General features: G+C 45.9%; 1 protein-coding gene across 1 annotated transcript in view; it reads left to right on the top strand.

The window, feature by feature from the left end:
* The window catches only part of LOC144114146 (synaptotagmin-15-like), a 215,223-nt gene that overhangs the window by 171,769 nt on the left and 23,014 nt on the right, over positions 1–20,440 (top strand). The window contains exons 6-7 of the mRNA XM_077647664.1: positions 1,499–1,669; positions 4,426–4,555. Of these exons, the coding sequence (XP_077503790.1) occupies positions 1,499–1,669; positions 4,426–4,555 (301 nt within the window). The remainder of the gene's footprint in view (positions 1–1,498; positions 1,670–4,425; positions 4,556–20,440) is intronic.

Here is a 20,440-nt window from a genome sequence, read left to right as displayed (position 1 = left end):
TATGAGCCGTCATAAGTTAATGGAACGCATCAAAGGCAAAAAAAAAAAACAGTGGTTAATTCAACCTATGGCTTATTTAAAGTCTTCGGCGACAACCGTGATATCTCTTTTCTTGTTGTTGTTGGCCTCAGTTTCCTTCTCTTACCTCTTTTAATCTTTCACCTCTTCTTCTCTCTTTTCCTCTTCTTGTTCTTTCTCTGCCTCTTCTTCTCTTCCTTGGCTTGGCTTGCGTTTTTTGCGGTCCTTCTTATCTACATTGTTCTTGTGTTTCTTTACTTCTCTCTCTGCTTCTCTTCTTTTTTCTTCGCTTCTTCTTTCGTCTCTTCTTTTTCTTTCTCTTCTTGTTTCTCTTTATATTCTTTCCCTTTTTCTCTTCATTCTGTTCCTCCTCTTCTTCTGTCTCTTGTCTTTACATGGCTTCTGTCTTCTTCATGTTCTGCTCCTCCTTCTTCTTTCTCTCCTTTTCTTCTAATGCCGCTTGTCTTGGCTTCTCTCTCCTTCTTCCTTTATTCTTCTTCTAGTTCTTTCTCTTCTTCTCTGTCTTGGTTTGTCCTGGCTCTTGGTCTGGCTTCCCTTGGTTGCGGATTTCTATAACTACGAATATTACTGCCTTCAATTACATGACCATTCGGGCTGGGGTTCATATAACAACTCTCGCCGTAAAAAAAATTAATTTCTTTTCGCCCAGAGCAGATTTCTGGATACACAAAAATGAACTGTGTAATTTTGGCTGTCGAATTAAGCTGCGTCTATTTATTATATCCCGCGTTGCAAAGATGGCGATGTAACAAGGCGAAGATAGGGTCACTCCCCAAGTCAAAAACACGAAAATGACGTTTCGGGTCCCAGCCGTTATTAATAATCGCATTACATGTACGTTCATTGCGATATATATTAACATTCTATGAAATATGTACTATCGCGATCAAAATATTACGCGACGCATGTTCTCGAAAAAAGTTTATTGTAGCTCTCCCTCGGGAGACAGTCGCGTGGTATTGTTGCCAGGGGATGGAGCATACTTGCCCCCTCCTACTGTGACACATTTCATTCGACTGGATTACGTGACAACGCCGAAAAAAAATAATTTTTCCCGCGTATTCGTGTTTCGCAAACTTTTTATCGCGATAGTACATTCAATAGGTGGCAAATATTAGAATGTGTCTGCGCCCTGTATATTGAGCTATTGATAACCTTGGCCTTAGGTTGACAACAGAAAACTGGGCGAGTCATGCTAACACAAAGCAGAAAAGACAGCGGACAGTCGCACAGTCGTTTTGTCCGGTGTTTTTTTTTTTGCGCTGCGTTAGCCCATCAGTCGTTTCACTGATGTATTTCGTTTATCTCATCCACGTCCGTGTTCCGCTTTCGTTCTTCTGCGTCCCGATCGAGCCGCTGAACGGTGAGAGACTCGCGAGACATGTGGCCACTACTGTGTCTTTCAACCTAGTCTGCGCCTCATTAAAAGCCCGTACATCCGTCGGCGGCGCGCGCGCAGATCCCGGCGAAAGCCCTGTCCGAGCGAATACTCAAGCTGACGGTGCTGGATAACGACCGTGGCAAGCGACACAACGTCATTGGACACGTGCTGTTTCCGCTGCGAGACCTCGATCCGCTCTCCGGGGAGCGCATCGTGGCCTGGAGAGACCTGGAGACGACCGTGGACCTGGTGGGTGGCTGCACTGCAGTCGGCGCACACTGTGTGGCACCGAATGCGCAGTTAACATTTATCTCCGGCCCAGAATTATTAGTTGATGCGGTGGGGCCATTCTTGCGGTACTTCGTTGAGCACAAAGGCCGGCTGCTTAGCACTCAACCACGCGTGGTGTAGCGACACGAACGTTTACTTAATGGTAGGATTTCATTCATTGCAAATTATTTTTAGCCAGAACAGCAGATTGGGCTTGCTGGTTTTTCATCAAGCGCTCGTTGTGTCGCGTTCTCGTCTCGTGCTCCCGCCCACGTTCTGCGCTGCTACTTGAGGATGAAAATGATGTTTGTTCATGCCAATCATCACTGCTTGCAACTGTTGTGCTTTCCTCACTCGGCTCGCGCGAAGTGCATGAGCTCGGCAGGATTCTGAGAGGAGTTTCTTTTCACGAGTGACGTCGCCTGAAATGTACGGCAACCTTTAACACGTTGTATGGCATTCCTTGAGCGCAAATGGCCACTGCCGAACCATTGTATAAGGCTACTCTAAAATGAACATGCTCATCAATTCCGTCTTCTTTCGATACATGGGACCTCCGCTTAGTTGTTCATAAATGTCTGCCGTGAACCAGACACACCTTATTGTGAGGCAGCTGTTTTCATTCTAAAGATTTCTTCTTGAAGATTAGGGCGGAATCCGAATGATGGGGTCCTGTTCAACAAGTTATTCTGACGTGCGACCAGCTTTATGAATCTGGCTTCTGTATTGGTCGATGATCAGTGCAGGCACTGTTGTGCTACCTGCTAATTATATCAGCCAGTTCGCGTTGCAGCTGTGCACAAATTATTATCGTTTTCCTTGAACATTATACCAGGGATAGCGATATGGCAACGGCACCTGACTGATAAAGGAAGATTATTCTTAATTCCTGCAGAAAACGTCGCGGTAAGAATTAGAGCCGCAGCAACAGCAGTAGACGGCCACAATAAGAAAGGTTTATGGTTTGTGGTGGTTTAACGTCCCAAAGCGTCTCAGGCTATGATGGACGCCGTAGTGAAGGGTTCCGAAAATTTTGACCACTTGGGGTTCTTTAACGTGCACTGACATCGCACAGTACACGGGCGTCTAGAATTTCGCCTCCATCGAAATTCGAGCGCCGCGGCCGGGATCGAGCCCGCGTCTTTCGGGTCAGCAGCCGAGAGCCATCGCCACTGAGCCACCGCGGCGGCGGCAATAAGAAAAGAAAGAAAATATTTAGAAGACGTGAAGCGACTACCGAGGAAAACAAAAGGGCTAAAAAAAGTTGAACTTATTGCACAATATTTTCTCCCTTGATGTGGTGCATCTTACCTACACTCCAGCGTTGTTGCATTTATACTTCTCGTTTCACTCATAATTTGTTTTTAAATTAGTGCATGCAGTATAATTGTCTTCCAGGCAAATAACGAAACTTCTATGAAAGCAACAGCATCCGGAGCTACAGCAATACGAGCACAATTTTCATGTGCCCCGCGACTCAATAAAAGCAGTACTGTTAATTTATGTTCTCGTAGTGACATGTTTTTCCTGATGTTCTTGTTTGCTTTTTTTTTTCTTTTAACTATCTCACTGATTATCTTTGCTTCTGTATTTTTCTCAGAACAAAATTCCGCGGCTTTTGTGCATGTGTTTAACCATTGGCCTTTATTCCATGGCTTTCAATTTCTGCTTCCTCCTTATGTTCTAGGCTATATGAGCTTTTCTGGGCGATGTATGCAGTCACCAAACAAAGGCCTTTCATTGTAAGCTTTGAAAGGAAAATTGGGGAGGGAACAAAGGGTGCCTCTGAAAGTCATACGAGATTCCAAAGAGCCGCAAGTACCAAATTAAGACTGGCGATCTTTACCTTGAGTCCATACACGTTAATCTGGAACCTGAGACAATACACCGCATGAATATGGTGCACTCCATCCTCGGTGGCGCAATGACAGCAAAAATCAACTCATTGAACGTTTATTAGGCTATCGCATACTACTAGCGTCTCGGTTGACTGTAAGATCGTGTTCCCGTAAGTGGTGCACTCGTTCGGCGTGTGCGTTATTATGTTGGCTCAACAACAATAGCAAAGTGTATGGCATCTTCCTGCGCAGCACTCAGGATTCGAGCTACTAACAATAGTAAAAATACAGGAGGACGGCTGAACGTCTCTTCATTATATACCGCAAAAAGGTTCCTATTCTGCAGACATGAGGACGTCGTACCTACGAGCGGATAAGGTTGCTAAAGCTAGCAACAAAAATTCACCGCCATTTCGCTTTGTTTCCGGAGTGTTGGCTCGGTTTTCGCTTTACTGGCGTCATGAAAACGTTGCTTTCACTGCAGACTGCAGAGCTCGGCGAGCAGCGTCTGTTTAGGAAGGGGCAAATAACTAGCAGTCGCGATAATGGCGTTTCGTTGTCCACGACCAGACCAACCAAAAAAAAAAAAACCGGAGAAAGAACTGTTCACGACAGACAACCGCATCGATTACAAAATGCCGCGCGAGCTCATAGTGCTGACGTCGACATGGTCCTGTTTGCGTAAATCGCAGGGATCGCCGGCAAAGGTTCGTCAGAACAAAGGCTCTTCGCGCGATACCTCAGGGTACGGCATCATCCCAGGACGCCATTTTGTTTCCCCAAATATTGTGCCTCCTATAGCTAGGCTGGACATGCAGTTCCGCTTTTTCCCTCGTTCACTGCCGGCGAGCCCTTCCATGCCGGAGTAACGATGTGGCGGTGCTGTCTGCGGTGCAGGCGCCTCCGGACCAGGGAGAGCTGCTGCTGGGACTGTGCTACAAGGCCGGCCTCGAGAGGCTCACCGTCACCGTGCTCGAGGCCCGCGGCTTGGTCGCGCCACCGACGATGGGCAACCATGCGTCCTTCGGTTCGTGCCTTTTTTCGCCTCCCGACGGCTACGCGCCGCCGTCCTTTCTTACTGCCGCCGTTCTTCTTTCAGCGGCGCAAGCAGCAATGCGGTTACGCGGATAAACAATGGACGCACCGTGTTGCGGACAAAAGGCGGTACTAAGCGCGGAAAGCGGCGCCCAGCGTCCCCGGAGTGAGAGCGCCTCGGACGACGCGACGGCACGTTTATCTCGTTTCGTAAAAGTCTGGCATTTTTACTCCACCCCGATGTCGTCTTCTGCGGGTTGGTAACGAAGTTATAAGCAAATGGTTCGCACAGCGGGGAAATAGCGTAGCGGCAGTCGTTATGCGGGGTACAACCAGCTGTTCACACGTGATTTCTTCTTTTAGCCAGTTTTAAAAGAAGGATGTATAGCAATCTTGTTCCGGCCGATGTTTCGCTACAAAAACGGTGTTCGTGTTCGCGTGCGTGTATGTGTGTTCTTAACCATAGAGGTCATGAAATAATGGCGTTCAACTGCTGTTGCTGTTGACAGTGTGCATCACGCTCAGTACGCTGGGATGTCGCAACTGTTTGTGATCTTCAATGATGATCTGCATGCTGCCCCCCCCCCCCCCCCCCCCCCGGATGCCCGACCATTTCAGAGTGTTTGTTACTTACACGAATAGTTGACTACCAAAATGAATACAGCCACTCAAGCATGGCCCAGTGGTACACCAAAACCCCAGAACTCACGGCATGCGACAAAGCACACACACAGCCACAGTTTTTCGGTCTAATACAGAGCAGCACAAGCTAAAATGCAGAGTTGATGTCAATAAATAGTTAAATAAATTGACATGTAAGCATAACATTCTTGTTACAGATATCTTGCTTATTTACCGTTCTAAATCTGATGCCAACCAGCTTGTGCGAATCGCGACCATGTTACGCAAATTTATGGAGTGCGCATTAATTCTTCTACCAAAGGTTATATTAAAAAAAAAAAAACTTGTATTACGCCTTTTGTGAGCCTCGCAACTTATTCGGCTGTCTTGCTGAACAAAACTGCGACGAAAATTCTTGCTGTTTGCATTATAGTGTTTCTTTTCTGTGCTTCTCTGCTCGTTGCTTTGTAAAGCAAAAACCAGACGGCGCGAGTAGAAAGCACAGACAAGGCATAACAGAAAGGAAACAATAATACAAATTCTATTAATGCACAATGCAGCTCCTCACCGCCACCCTCTCCCGTCACCCTTTTTGCGAAATCACGAGCACTAAATTTCGAGAAAGAAGAAGTGTTTACAGTTCTCTAGAAGAGAAGAAAGAAGGAATGACTGTCGAGGTGGAGTGTGGTACGTGGTTTGTTGGTTTTAAGGCCCCAAACCTGCGCGTGTTCTCTGACGCATGGGTAGTGCGGGCCTCTAGACCAATTTCGACTACCTTACGATCTTTGACGTGCACTGACGTCTCATATCATACGGATGTCTTTTGCGTTTCGCCTCCATCGAAACGCGGTCGCTGTGGCCGCGATTTGATTCCACATCCTTGGCCGAATGATGTAACCACTCAGCTTCTTTGGTGGATTAAGAAGGAAGAAGCAGTGCTTGTAGTGTTAACAGAGTAACAGTCACAGGCAGGAGGCCCTTTCAGTGCTGACTACGTGATCACGTTCCCATTACCCCACGTAAAGCCGTTCGTAAACCCGTCGCGCTGGGTCCGTAACTCTGGCGTTCTGCTAGTGAGCACGAGTTCCTACGTTCGAACCCGGCCGCTGCAGTCGTATTTGGTGGAGACGAAATACAAAATCGTCCGTGTATTAAGGTACACGAAAGGATCTGGAAAGGTTCTGGTTCAAGGCAAATGTTCCTAGGCCGTCGAAAATAATACTGGCTTCTCCCGTGCAGAGTGCCTCGCCAAGCAACTTTGCTGCGTAAAAATTCAACGATTATAATCAATTATAGTCTGATACAACTCAAGAACGAAGCGGCAAATGCCCCTCAACGGAGGCCCTCCGTCCACTGTCTTCGACAGATTGTAATGACGCCGGTGTTAAACCGTGGTTAATCTCCTCGCACGCTATCGTTACAGGGTATTAACCACGTATTAACCGTGGCGTCATGAAACTCGGTCGACGCCATTGGCTAGAGGGCCTCCTTAATTTTAGGGGCATCCATCCGCCGATTCATTCTTGAGTTGTATCCGACTATATAGAATACCGAGAAGTTCACAAACTACCGCAACTTTCTATCCCATTCTCACGAGGGTGTTTGATTTTTCTAGTAGCCTTGCGCTGATTTGGAACTGGCATGAACAGACGCGGCTGATTGTCAAAATAGCTGAGAGGCGCAACGATATCGTCCCTTCTTTCTTGGCAGGTACAGCTGCCAAGAAGTGAAACGTTGTACTCCAAGCGCACGGCCTTAGGTCTGTTTTGTGTTGTACAACACTTATTATTATTATTATTATTTATTAGTACCTCACAGGCCCCGAAGAGCATTGGGTGAGGGGGGCAAATACAGATGTACATACAGATGGAAAAAAAAACCATAATATCGGTGCAAGAACGCGGTACAAGTCAAATACAAGAAAGGAACACGAAATTTATACAAAACCGAGTTAAAATAACATCAGACACGAAACAACGTAAAGAACAAATGAAACTGTTGTACATTTCGAACATCACTATGGCAATAAATGTATACATAGATGTTTTTTAAACTCACCAGGATCAATGAAAGAGATTATGTTGTCAGGAAGATCATTCCAGAGTTTTATTGCTCTAGGTAATGCAGAGGAATTAAACGACAGGGTCTTCCCATATATCCGGTTGAAGCTGAGTTGATTGTGTAAGCGTTGTGAAGAGCGGAAAGGTGATGCCAGAGGTAACAACGAAGGACGGGTGTGAACATATTTATGGAATAAACACAGAAGTGAAATGGAGCGACGAATTTCAAGTCTCTGTATGTCATTAAGGTATTTAAGCTGGGATACACTTGCGAGGGGACTATAATTGCTAAAAATGTACCGGGCAGCTCTGCTTTGAATGGACTCGAGCATATCTATGAGATATTTTTGATGGGGAGACCATATAGGTGAGATAAATTCCAGCTGTGGGCGAACAAATGTAAAATATGCAAGTTTTCGAACGGAGCTAGCTGAGTTTCGAAGGTTCCGGCGTATGAAACCTAATGTCCTCGACGCTTTGTTGCAGACTGCAGAAATATGAGAAGACCATGAAAGATTTGGTGTGAACTGAATTCCAAGGTATTTGTACGACGTAACCCTTGATAGAGAGGTATTATTTATAGAGTATAGGAAGTTAGAAACAACATGCTTGCGGCTAAAAGTCATTGATTTACATTTATTAGGGTTAAGAATCATTTGCCAGTTTTGACACCAATCAACAATAGTGTCAAGGTCATTTTGAAGGGTCAGGTGGTCAGTCTCAGAAGCGATCTTACGGTAAACAACACAGTCGTCTGCGAAAAGGCGTAAACGGGATGAAATGTTAGTGGGAAGGTCGTTAATGTAGATTAGAAAAAGTAAGGGTCCAAGTACGCTTCCCTGTGGTACGCCTGAGGTTACGTCACATAGGGATGAGGAAGAGCCGTTGACAACTGTGAATTGCTGACGTAATGAGAGAAAGTTTCGAAGCCAAGATAATGTGAGGGAATCAAGGGAAAGGGTAGATAATTTTGTAAAAAGTCGGCCATGTGCAACTCTGTCAAATGCTTTTGAGAAATCTAAAAAAATGCAATCTGTTTGCCGGTTATCATCCATGTTGAAATGCAGGTCAGTAGTAAATTCAAATATCTGGGTATCACATGAGTAGCCTTTCCTAAAACCATGCTGATTTGAAAAGAAGTCATTTCGTTCCAGATTGTTGTAAATGTGAGAAGCGATAATATGCTCAAGTAATTTACAGCATATGCATGTTAACGAAATAGGCCGATAGTTATCAGGAGAGTTTTTGTTACCCGTTTTGAAGACAGGGATGACTTTGGCTTTTTTCCAGTCAGTGGGCAGTTCTCCTCTCCGGAGGATAATGATTGCTGAAATATATGACACAAAATCTGGCTGGAAATTGAAATGGTGTTTTTAAGTATCTTCGAGTTAATGTTGTCCACTCCGGCAGATGATGATAACTTTAGATTTTTAATTAGTGATGCGATACCCTCAGCACTAATGGTGATGGGCTCCATGAATGGGTAGTCAGACTCGAGAACAATTGGCATACTGGAATAATCTTCCTTAGTAAACACTGATGCAAAAAATCTGTTGAACGCGGTTGGACATTCAGTGTCAGCTAGCGGCAAGTCATCAGTATTGTGTAGTTGTATGAGGTCATGTTTACTTTCGGGAGATATAGTCTGCCAAAACTTCTTAGGATTAGTCTGCAAAAGTGACGGCAGATCATGAGTGAAGTATTTGTTTTTGGCAGCGGTAACAGCAGAACAGTACGCTTTCAAACACAGTTTATATCTTTCCAACGAGGTTGAAGAAGGAGCAGATCTAGCTTTTCTGTATAGGCGCTTCTTTTTATTCCGTAATCGACGGAGGGTCTTGTTGAACCATGGATTTTTTATGTCATTAGCTATTGTAATCAGAGGAACATGTTTCTCTATCAGTGCAGATAGTTTGTGTTTGAAGAGCAACCAGTTTTCTTCGGTAGATCATCGTTCCTTAGCGGGAAAAACACCTCATTGAAAAATGAGGCAAGTTCCGTGTTAATTTCATCATATCGTGCTTTACTATAATCTCTAATTTTTTTAGTTGTAATACCTGCAAACAAGCTCGGAACTAGAATATTAAACTGCAACATCTTATGATCGCTAAATCCGTCAAGATACATAACCGGCCCTATGGTATCGGGAGCAGTGGATAGAGCTAAATCAAGAATGTTAGAACCACGCGTATTCTGGCTAATCACTTGAAATAAATTGAAATCTAGTGTTAGGTTGATGAATTCTGTTGCAGCATGACTAGTTGAAGACAAAGAAGGCCAATCTATTTCAGGAAAATTAAAATCACCCAACAAGTAGATGTTGCTAGGTGAACTGTGTTCGACAGCGGCAGCAATGCTAGACCGAAGATCATGAATGAAAGAAGTCGTACAATCGGGCGGACGGTAACACACTCCAAAAAGTAAATTCGAAGATATAGTTTTGCAGGCAGCCCAAACTATTTCGAGGTCTGAGTTAGAATTGATAGCAGTGGATGGTAACGTTTTTTTAATACCAAGAAGCACCCCACCCCCTCTTTTATCTGCACGGTCATGTCTGTAGATATTGTAAGCATGGGCGTCTGGAAAGATTTCATTGTCTTTGATACCGGCGTGCAACCAAGTTTCAGTTAAAGCAACTATATCAGATTCACTGTCTTGCAGAAAAGAGCAGAGATGATCACGTTTAGGCATCAAGCTTCGGATATTAGAAAATGAAAGGGACAGCGTCGGAGCCTGGGGGCATGACGTGGACTGAGGACAATCACGCAATCTAGGTGCATTGCCTAGCTATGGTGATACTAATATGACCGAATCAGTGGCTCGGTCATACGCATATGTTTGTTTGTCCATTCTAAGTTTATCAAATGCCAGTTTATAAGACTTGGATTGTGACTTTGCAAATTTGGTCAACTTGCTTCTAGCCTCACGAGTTGTAGCGGAAAAATCCTCACGGATTGCAAAACTGGAGTCCTTCAATTTGTGGCCATTTGAAAGGATGTTCTGCTTGTCTTTAAAGAAGGTCATCTTGGCAATGATTGGTCTGTGCCTATCAGTTTTGAATTTGCCTAATCTATGAACCCTTTCAAACTTTGAAGCAGTCATAGATAAATCTAGGTGCTCTGAACAAAATGCAATGACTTTCCCTTCAGAATCTGCCCAGCTTTCGTCTTCCACATCGTCGATGCCAAAGAAAAGCAAGTTATTTCGGCGCAATCTATTTTCAGCATCATCACACTTTGAGTAAATACTAGAAAGCTGGGAAGAAATGGCTTGTATGGCATTGTCAGTTACAAGAGAATCAGGCCTATCAAGTGAGGTTGCCGTTGCCTGGAGGGCTGCCACTCTCAACGTCAGCTGCTTGACTTCTTTATCGGTAGCATCCTGCCTTTCTTTAACACCTTTGATTTCATTAAGTATTACAGCTTGGCCAGCTTCAATTCTTTGGACAGTCAGCAAGAGGGCTTCCAATGTTTCTCTTTCAGTTGCATTCATAGGCCCAGGATTGCTTTCGATGTCACCCGACAGTGAGAGCAGCATACCATAAAAAAATAGGTAAAGGCGAGAAGGCAAAGACAATACACGCTTCAGTACATCAATACACTCTCCAGGGCACGACACCGTAAATAGACAGTAATCACTGCTCTTCACACAGGCAGCGCCTTCCAAATAACTAACCTGCAAAATCCGCAGCGGTAAGATTTCCGTGGCGTTCACGGTGCCGTGCCCGAGGTGGGTGTTTCCGGGCTTGCTCTTATATGCGTCGTCGATGTCGGAGATAGTAGCTGAAGATCCATGTTGCCAGATGAAAAATCGGTCGCCAACTACGTATGGCCAAAAAGCAGGCGAGAGCGAAGGTCGCTCAGCGGCAGCGGATGGCGATGAAGCAGCGGGATCCGGGAAACAGCAGGAACCACATAGAAACGCGGCCTGCAAAATCCGCAGCGGTAAGATTTCCATGGCGTTCACGGTGCCGTGCCCGAGGTGGGTGTTTCCGGGCTTGCTCTTATATGCGTCGTCGATGTCGGAGATAGTAGCTGAAGATCCATGTTGCCAGATGAAAAATCGGTCGCCAACTACGTATGGCCAAAAAGCAGGCGAGAGCGAAGGTCGCTCAGCGGCAGCGGATGGCGATGAAGCAGCGGGATCCGGGAAACAGCAGGAACCACATAGGAACGCGGCCTGCAAAATCCGCAGCGGTAAGATTTCCATGGCGTTCACGGTGCCGTGCCCCGTGTATGAGGGCTTTTACTGAAAGGTGTCTTTCTAAAAAAATGGCTGTGGTTTAGCTCTAGTTAACCCTAGCGGAATTGCGAAAACTTCGTTTCCTCGGCGCGTCGTCTACGCAGCGTCTCATTCCGACGCTCTCGAGAACTCAAACCGGTCTCTTCCGCAGTTGAAGTGTCTCTCCGGAACGTGGCACGACTTCTTTTAGCCGCATCTTCGTTACGACGCTTCTCGAGTCGTGCGGCGCGTTCTTCTGGCGTCTTTTGAGCGCGTTGTCCCTTCCTCGCTTCGTTATGTCGTTGTTTCGTCTCTTTCGTGCTATCCATAACGACTACAATACACTGAGGCGAAGCGCATATTATATACCCCCCGCGAGGCGACACCTCCTCTCCCTCTGCCCCAGCGGAGTACATCTGGTGGAGCGAGCGGCGACGGCAGCGGCGTCGACGGCGGCGCCATCTGTTTGAGCGCGGCTGCGGCGTTGATAGGTAACGGCGGCTCAAGGTCGTTCGTCAGCCACGGCACACAGCATACGGCACACGGCATACGGCTTAAGTGCGCGCCGAGCCGAAATGACTCCCTGGCTGGAGTAGTAAAGCTTTCACTTTAAAAAAAGTTGCAAAGGTATTGGTCCTAGTCGAACGTTTTTGAGCGTCTGCCGTAACACGCCGTTGTCACCAGGGCAGAGAATACGCCGAAGGCCACGCATTTCACTGGCTGGCAAGTGCACGTCTGCTTTACGTTGCGACATCTGTGATGTGTGACGGCTGTGATTATATAGTTTAGTTCTTTTTTTTTCTTTTTGCTTGCAGATTTGTTTCGCTACATTGAATCAAATATTCAGGCACATGGTGCCTGCTTGAATTCGGCGCTGTTTTATTTTAATTTCTTCCGAAAAGTACACATGAATCGTAATCATCTCAACGCCACCCCTACCTGGTGTCGCCAAATGGTGGCCAGTGCATAACTATGCTAGCTCATTTTTATGACAAATTAAACAAGTACTTTAAAGTAATTTCTAATTAAAAACCGGCAACCTATTACGGAGGCCCCAGAAAGCTCTGTGTAGCATACGAGTTATTTTCGTTCGTTAGTTATGCTGGGTTCCCTGGCGCATGAGCGACTAACGTTTTCATGCGCCAAACACATGAACGAGAAACAGACACGCGCTTGTGGTGTCTGTTCCACTTCCGCGTCTGTATTTGTTTGCAGTGTATTTCACAGTAAAGGCTTACTCTATCGGCAGACGCTAAGCGTGGTAGACCACGCCCCCCCTTGCGCATCATATTCCGATTGCTGTGTTAAGTCGTCCTGCAGCAAAACCTAATAATCGCTTGCATGATTCATTTCACTTATTGCCGCCGATAATACCTTCATAGAGCCAAATGAGACCTCTAGTTTGCTGCTCACAAACGCAGAGCCCATAACTGCCGCACACTCAATTTACTTGGCGGATATGCGCAGTCATGTTAATAACCTCGTCTATGCGGCTGGATTAAGAGAAAAAGCTCACGAGGCAAAGAGCATATGGGCGCAAGAGACGCGTGCATGAGCGAGCTTGAGGGCTCGCTTCAGTCCAGCTAGGCGTAAGAAAAATCAAAATTTTGTTTCGAGCAATGAGCGGCGCTCTGGTCTCAGTATTCTGCAACACCTGAAGAAGTTTCCAGAGCGTGTACAGAGTTATCCACTTCGAACATAAAGGTACTTTCTCGGGGAGGTCGTTAGAGTAAATGTGGAATAAGAGACAGCAATCTCATTACAGCGAGCAGCAAAAGAAAACGAGTGCTTGCTTCTTTACGCGCAAGATAACGAAACACCGGCAAAAAAACCCCTCCCCAAATGTTCCTCGGGCTGCATGATAAAGAGTAATTTACACAATCAGAGAGTGCTTCGCACTTTACCCTAAATAACACGCAAAAAGAAAAGAAAATTCAGGAAAACTAAACAGCTCCTTGCGGCATAATGACTCGAGCTGAGAGAAAACAATTTCGGCATCAGGCAGGTGCCGAGAGGGACCACTGTGAGTAGGGAGACACGACTGGCGTGCAGCAGTCCTGGCGCTCTTGAGACGTATGATCAGAAATGTTAAAGCTAGCAAAATCTATACACTGGAAGCTCTCCTTATATGCCGGGAAGCAAATGAACAACCATGATGGTACATGAAGCACACACATAATCCTAAACGGAAGCGGGCAAAGACGACCGTTCATAAGGGTGCTCTTCCGCTGAAAGCACGTAGCGCTGAGAGCGTCGAGGGAGGTGGCGAAATTAATGAATTCTGACAGTCTGAATTCCTTCGTTGCCTGTTTTTTTTTTTCGTCTCCGCATTGAAGGAAGTTTGAAACCTGTCGGTGCACTTGTTCCATTCTCTGCTTTTTGCCTGCCTCTGCCTGGGCATTAGACTTGCAAAGACAAACAACTTTCTTTGCACGCTTCTTTCCGGTACAGCCCGCTACGTCCTGCTTCCAATGATTCTTACTTGTTGTTTTTTTTCCCTCTTTCGCGTGCCCCTCTTCGCCCTGTGCAAAGCGTACAACGGTAACTTCCTTTGGTTAGCCGGCCTTTATTTCAGTCCTCTACCAATCTGCAGGGCAGTGTTCTGCGCTGTGTGCCAGCTACATATACCGGGAAAATCGTTCACTTTGTTCACTATTTGTCTGCCTCTCTTCTAAATATTTTCCGGGGTCTAACTATACCTAACCGAAAATATGGGCTGCGAAACTGTTTGCTTGCAGTTTTCAGTGCCCATAACGTCTGCTCGTTTATTTTACTTCTCAGCACGACTGAAAAAAAAAAGGGGGGGGGGAGAGAGAGCGGTTAAGCAGACGACTAAACAGAAAACAGAATATTCCATAGCTTGCACAGCTTCGACGGTGGCAGCCATTGCTCTTAACTGAGCTAGTTGGTTATTAATTTGGAGCGCCTTGACTAGCACAATCAGACGAGGACAAGAAAAGACACACAAGACAGACGCTTGTCTATGTTCTCTTGTCCTCGTCTGACTGCGCTAGTCAAGGTGCTTCAATTCATTTCAAGGTTTATCGGGATTTATTCGCATAACGATCATAATGCATGGAAAACACAGTATCATAGAACCTTTTGGTAAAAATTCAGCGTCAAATACTCTTCCCAAAAAGTTACGATTTCTGTAACCAGAGAAAAGTCAAGAAAAAAGCGGCTTTTTGTCGTAAAGAGCCCCCTTACAGCCAATGACGTCACCCGATTCTCATGAACCTGCTAGCGTGAGCAGCGTGACAATACAGTGAGTGGCGTGACAATGCAGGGAGGTGAATACCCCTGTTCATCTTCCACTCCCTTTTTTGTCACGCATGCAGGCTCGTGAGAATCGGCCAACATTACTGGCAGGAAGGGGGTTCTTTGATGGAGAAATACGCTTTTTTCTTGAATTGTATCCGACTGTAATTCCATGTCCCTTTCCTTCGATGCTTTCTTGCCCTTATCCACCGACCAGTGAGGCAGTTTCTGTGCTCAGGGTCATATCTCTTCCATATTATACTCTTAAACAAACCACCAGTAATATTATTACTATACCGAATGCATCCAACTGCTCAATACTTTATCTGAGGACCTCGGCATTTCGGGGGACTGCGGAACTGGCGAAACCATCTTCTGCACACAGGATGACCTATGCAGGTTCTTCGAGCGTGTTCTGGCCACGTCGCCATGGCGGTTCATGCTTGTCCACCAAGACGGCCTTCTCACGAACCCGCGCTCCGGCCATCGCCGCTTTCGGCACTCTTTAACCGACCAAAAACGCTTTGTTTGTTTGTTGAATTTGCTCTCCTTAATCAGGCTCCATTCAACAGTTCAAAAATCGTCTGAATTCGAGGCGGGGAGTTAGCTGAGTGGAAGCGCGGCTCTATTTGTTCTTCGCTTTATCCTATCATTGCGTTGTCCTAATGTGTATTTCGATGCAATATGCGCTACGTGTACGCTCACTTTATTTTTCTCCTTTGTTGCACATATTTATGCCGCACTGCAACGTGCTAAGCCCTGAACAGCACAATGGCGAGCATCCTTCACAGAGCGTATACTCTACAGATGGCGCACATATATATGACACTGCTCACAAATATACTAAGGGAGTAATTACTCATTGGCATGCACCCAAGTGCAATGGCGAGCATCCTTCACAGAGCGTATATACTCTACAGATGGCGCACATGTATATGACACTGCTCACAAATATACTAAGGGAGTAATTACTCATTGGCATCCACCCAAGCGCAATGGCGAGCATCCTTCACAGAGCGTATATACTCCACAGATGGCGCACATATATATGACACTGCTCACAAATATACTAAGGGAGTAATTACTCATTGGCATCCACCCAAGCGCAATGGCGAGCATCCTTCACCGAGCGTATATACTCTACAGATGGCGCACATATATATGACACTGCTCACAAATATACTAAGGGAGTAATTACTCATTGCCATCCACCCAAGCGCAATGGCGAGCATCCTTCACAGAGCGTATATACTCTACAGATGGCGCACATATATATGACACTGCTCACAAATATACTAAGGGAGTAATTACTCGTTGGCATCCACCCAAGCGCAATGGCGAGCATCCTTCACAGAGCGTATATACTCTACAGATGGCGCACATATATATGACACTGCTCACAAATATAGTAAGGGAGTAATTACTCATTGGCATCCACCCAAGCGCAGACTTACGGCTACAAAGGAAAGCTATACAGCTTCCATAGAAACTTTGTAGTTGAAAAAAAAAAATTGTCCCTGGTCCGGGGTTCGAACCCGGCACCACCGCTTCACCGGAGCAGTCGCTAACTAAGCTAACCGGAACGGCTAGCATATGGTAGGGCGAGAGCAAATTGATCGATAACTCGAAGTGAGAAGAGCGTTGGTCAACTATTTTTATTGAATCCCCAAGGTAGTTGATTTGTAATAAGAGAGTAATTACTCATTACCCAAGCGCTGCCTTACGGTTACAAAGGGAGCGCTTAATATAAGTTTTAGAGACCTTTTATATAAGAAGCCAATATCTATCAGAGGCATTCTGCTAAGCAAAAGCGGCTATTAGCGAATTGACAGAGGCTCTTTCGATTTGTTTTTTTTTTCTTCAGCTGCACCTCGTTAGGTTGGTTTCCACTTTTTGCTCCCAGAATGAGATGCTGGAGACCTGAGATCGCGTCCGTCGAAATTTATGCCTGCTACAGCGGAAGGTGAACTCCCTGACTCGCATTTTTTGTTGTCGCGCTGACGCTTGGGTGAGGCGGACAGATTCAGCCCCGGTAAGCCCTCCACGTAGCTGCGATCCCTGAAGTTTCTGGGTTCGCACAAACCCCATTCTACGGGTTTTTAATTCAATCGACAGAGAGAGAAAAAAAAACTTTATTTGGTCCATTAAGAGTTTAGCGTTCGATCTTCGTCTTCATCGCAACAGACTCTTGACCTTCAAAGCAGGGTTGGGCCCCTAGTCCAGGGCTCCACTGAGTCGCGCTGCTTCGCTTGCGTGCTATATGCACCATTGCCCTTTGGGCGGCGAGCTCGCAGCTGGTGAGCCGGCTTTCCCACTGCTCCGCACTCGGGGTTTTGTGTTGGTGGAACGTGCAGTTCCGCTTACACTCCCAGGTTATATGGTAAAGCGTGGAGGTTGCCCCGCACCCTTACAAAAGTGATGGCAGTCCTCACATTCGAGCCTTACCGCGAAGAATAAGCCGCGGCCTACGGGAAATTTGGGACGGTTCCACAGCAGTGCACTGGCGATGACCTTCTTGCACTGGCAAATGAACGTTGATTACATATACAGTTGTGGCACTGAACGTGTTAGTGCTGTGTTCTTTGTTCTGGGGCAAAAAAAGTATGCAAAGGGTGACCTAATATAATTCAAATGGTGCTCCCTGCGAAGCTGGCAAACCTGCATGACATGAGCGTATAGTATATCACTAAGAAACTCCAAAAATTATTGTCTGCATAACATCTTGTTCTCAATGCTAGTAACCGATACTAATAAATTCAGATGCGTTATATTTACATATTGGATTAACATTGTCGCAGTAATCATCCTCTACTGTAATTAAAATGCAGTGCTTTTGTACAAGCGTTCATCAGTTGTTAGCGAGGTTTGTGGGCTTTCAGTATGTTCGTAAGCAGTGGACGAAAGCATGCAGAAGAATATCAGGTCGACATTATTTTTTTTGTCCGATTCTATTTTATTCTTGTCATCCGCCTGTCCGTCTTACTCCAGCGACAGTGAATTCTTGCAGTAATCTAAGTGCTAAAAGAATCATGATCAAACGCAATTCGAATGATATCATATCACCCGCCTGCCCCTCTCCGTGGATAACAAAGCCCCATATCGCCATACACGCATGCCGTAATAAGGCCCGCAATTGCAGAAACAGTCAGGTGCAAAACTCTTCGACCTTGAAATGTGCCCATTAGTCAAGTGGGATCAGTGATCTTTCATAAAAAAAAACAGTACCTCGTTTGTAATAATCGTCATCTCTTTAGAAATATAGGCTAGATACATCATAAGGACTGCGCAGTCATAGTCCTGCAATGCGTTTCACTACAATGTTCAACCATGCTGTTCCTACGCTGTCCCTGTATTGCTGGCACCAAAAAACCCACGTAGTGACGCCTAGCGTTTCTGCTCTCTCGTTAACGCGCAAACATCCATATCGCAGGGCTCTTACGATACATTTTTTTTTTACAGAACGAGTGACAACAACGTCTGATTATGCCGGCGAACCATTCACGCAACGCAGCAAATAGCTTTGTACTGCACTCGCCGATTCTTCATAGACTAGTTCGCGGCGCCGCCGCAGGGTGGCCTCGATTTCGTGAAAATCGCCACTAAGGGTGTCCAATCTCTCTCTCTTTCTCTCTCTCTGTGTGTGTGCGTGCGTGTGCGTGTGCGTGTGCGTGTGCGTGTGCGCGTGCGCGTCCGCGTCCGCGTGTGTGCGTGTGTGCGTGTGCGTGTGTGTGTGTGTGTGTGTGTGTGTGTGTGTGTGTGTGTGTGTGTGTGTGTGTGTGTGTGCGTGCGTGTGCGTGTGCGTGTGCGTATGCGTGTGTGTGTGTGTGTGTGTGTGTGTGTGTGTGTGTGTGTGTGTGTGTGTGTGTGTGTGTGCGCGCGAGCGTATCAACGTCTGTCGCTAAAACGCCTTCATGCAGGAACGCTATTTGTTTCCCCACTTTCATAATCAAATAGCAAACTTCTGCTCGGGCCAAATTACCAGAGCAATTTCAATGGTTAAATCTTACATGGGCTAAAAAGTGTGTGGCCGGTACTGCAGCACCGTATGAACATGCGCCGCGTACAAAATTGCGTGCAACTTAAACATTCCTGAGGGAATATGAATTATCTCGTGTGCGGAAAACCTTCAGAATTTTTTTAACAAACGTTTTAGAATGCAGTGCTTCATATGGAATGGCTGCCACACTTTGTATTCTTGAACGGTCTGTTTCGAGGATTTGCCTTCATATATATAGCTACAGTATATCTATTACCATAACTGAGTATTAAAAATACTTACCATATCTCTCTTCACACCTCGAAATACTTCGATTTTGTCCCTCTAAAAAGTTGCTACATCACATTTATTGGTGCAACGAACTAAGTTTTATTATCGGCGTTGTTACGCATCATCATGCAAGGCTAACGCTTTTGTGTTGCTTCTATTACCCACACCTGCAAATTGAAATAACCATCTTGGGCCCATAATAATTATTGAAGTCACCCAAAGTTTTAAGAACAATATATCTTATTGGAACCACTGCTCTGAACAGGACCATTTGTGTGTTAATTTCTTGTACACAAACTGCTCTTGTTAACAAACAGCCAAGATAAACTATACGTGAGTTTTAAGCTGACAGGGGTGCCACATATTTCACCAAAAAAAAGTCGGCAATTCTTTTACGGGAAACAGTATTCGTAAAAATAAAATCGAAAATTGCATTCTGAAATTTTCGCCGAAAAAAGTCTGCGGAATTTTCAACAAATAAAAGCCGAAAAGTCCAGCTCCTAGATATCGCTGATACTCTGTAGCTAGGGACTTTCCTCCACCATCACCCCCCTTCTTCTAATGTAGAACCACCTGCTCTTCCTGGCGTTCTTTGCGACATTCATTTGGCACAGCCTGCTACATTTTACCGAATGGGACCATTGTACTTTTTCTTTTATACTCAGTGTCCTTGGTAATACCGATGCTATCATCTGTTTTTTCGACGTTAGTCCAGTGCTTGTTGGAGACCGCTCCTCTGTGGAGTCTTGTCCTTAAGGACAAGATTTAAAAAGGAAAGAGATGACCCAGAGCGCCGTGGTTTTATTCTGTAGATCAGCTCTACAAATAATTCTGCACTCGAATACAGTAGTTTTCTCAACACGAGCTGCGATTCCATGAATGCGACATTAGCGCTTCGCATGAACTTTCCATGGCATCTCATTGATGTAAACGGGAGGTATGCACTAAAAGAGCGCATTGTATTATTGCACCAGACAGAGATAGATCTCGAAGGGTTATCCGCCTCATGCGCTGCACGCAAGCGGCTGGCGCAATCGCACCAAGGGAGCGAGGGGAGTTGGGCGGGGACGGGCGCCCGTCCTCTCCGCTTTTAACGGCCGCCGCCTAGTCGCCCGAAGCAGCCTACATCTTGGACAAGTGGCACGAGGCGCGCTGCCACCCAGGCATCACATTACCGCGTTGCGCCGGAAAATTCGATTCGTTGCTGTCGTATTCATGTGGACACGTCTACGAGAGTTGTAGAAAAACTAAATGTTCTTGTCGCCTATTGAGCCACAAATGAGCTGCACCGGTTGCAAAGACAGGCCAGGAGTGCGCTGTTCAATATTCTACGTAAACTGCAGTTCTCGGCCGCGCTGAAAACTGCTGTTTGCCTTATTTTCTCTTTCGTGGCTTCGCCGATTCGTTCACTACTGGTGCCGAGTGTGCACGCACACTCAGAGGGTAAACA

This window comes from Amblyomma americanum, chromosome 1 (genome assembly GCF_052857255.1).
Source record: "Amblyomma americanum isolate KBUSLIRL-KWMA chromosome 1, ASM5285725v1, whole genome shotgun sequence".
Lineage (NCBI taxonomy): Eukaryota > Metazoa > Arthropoda > Arachnida > Ixodida > Ixodidae > Amblyomma > Amblyomma americanum.
This window is presented reverse-complemented; position numbering and strand designations above follow the sequence as displayed.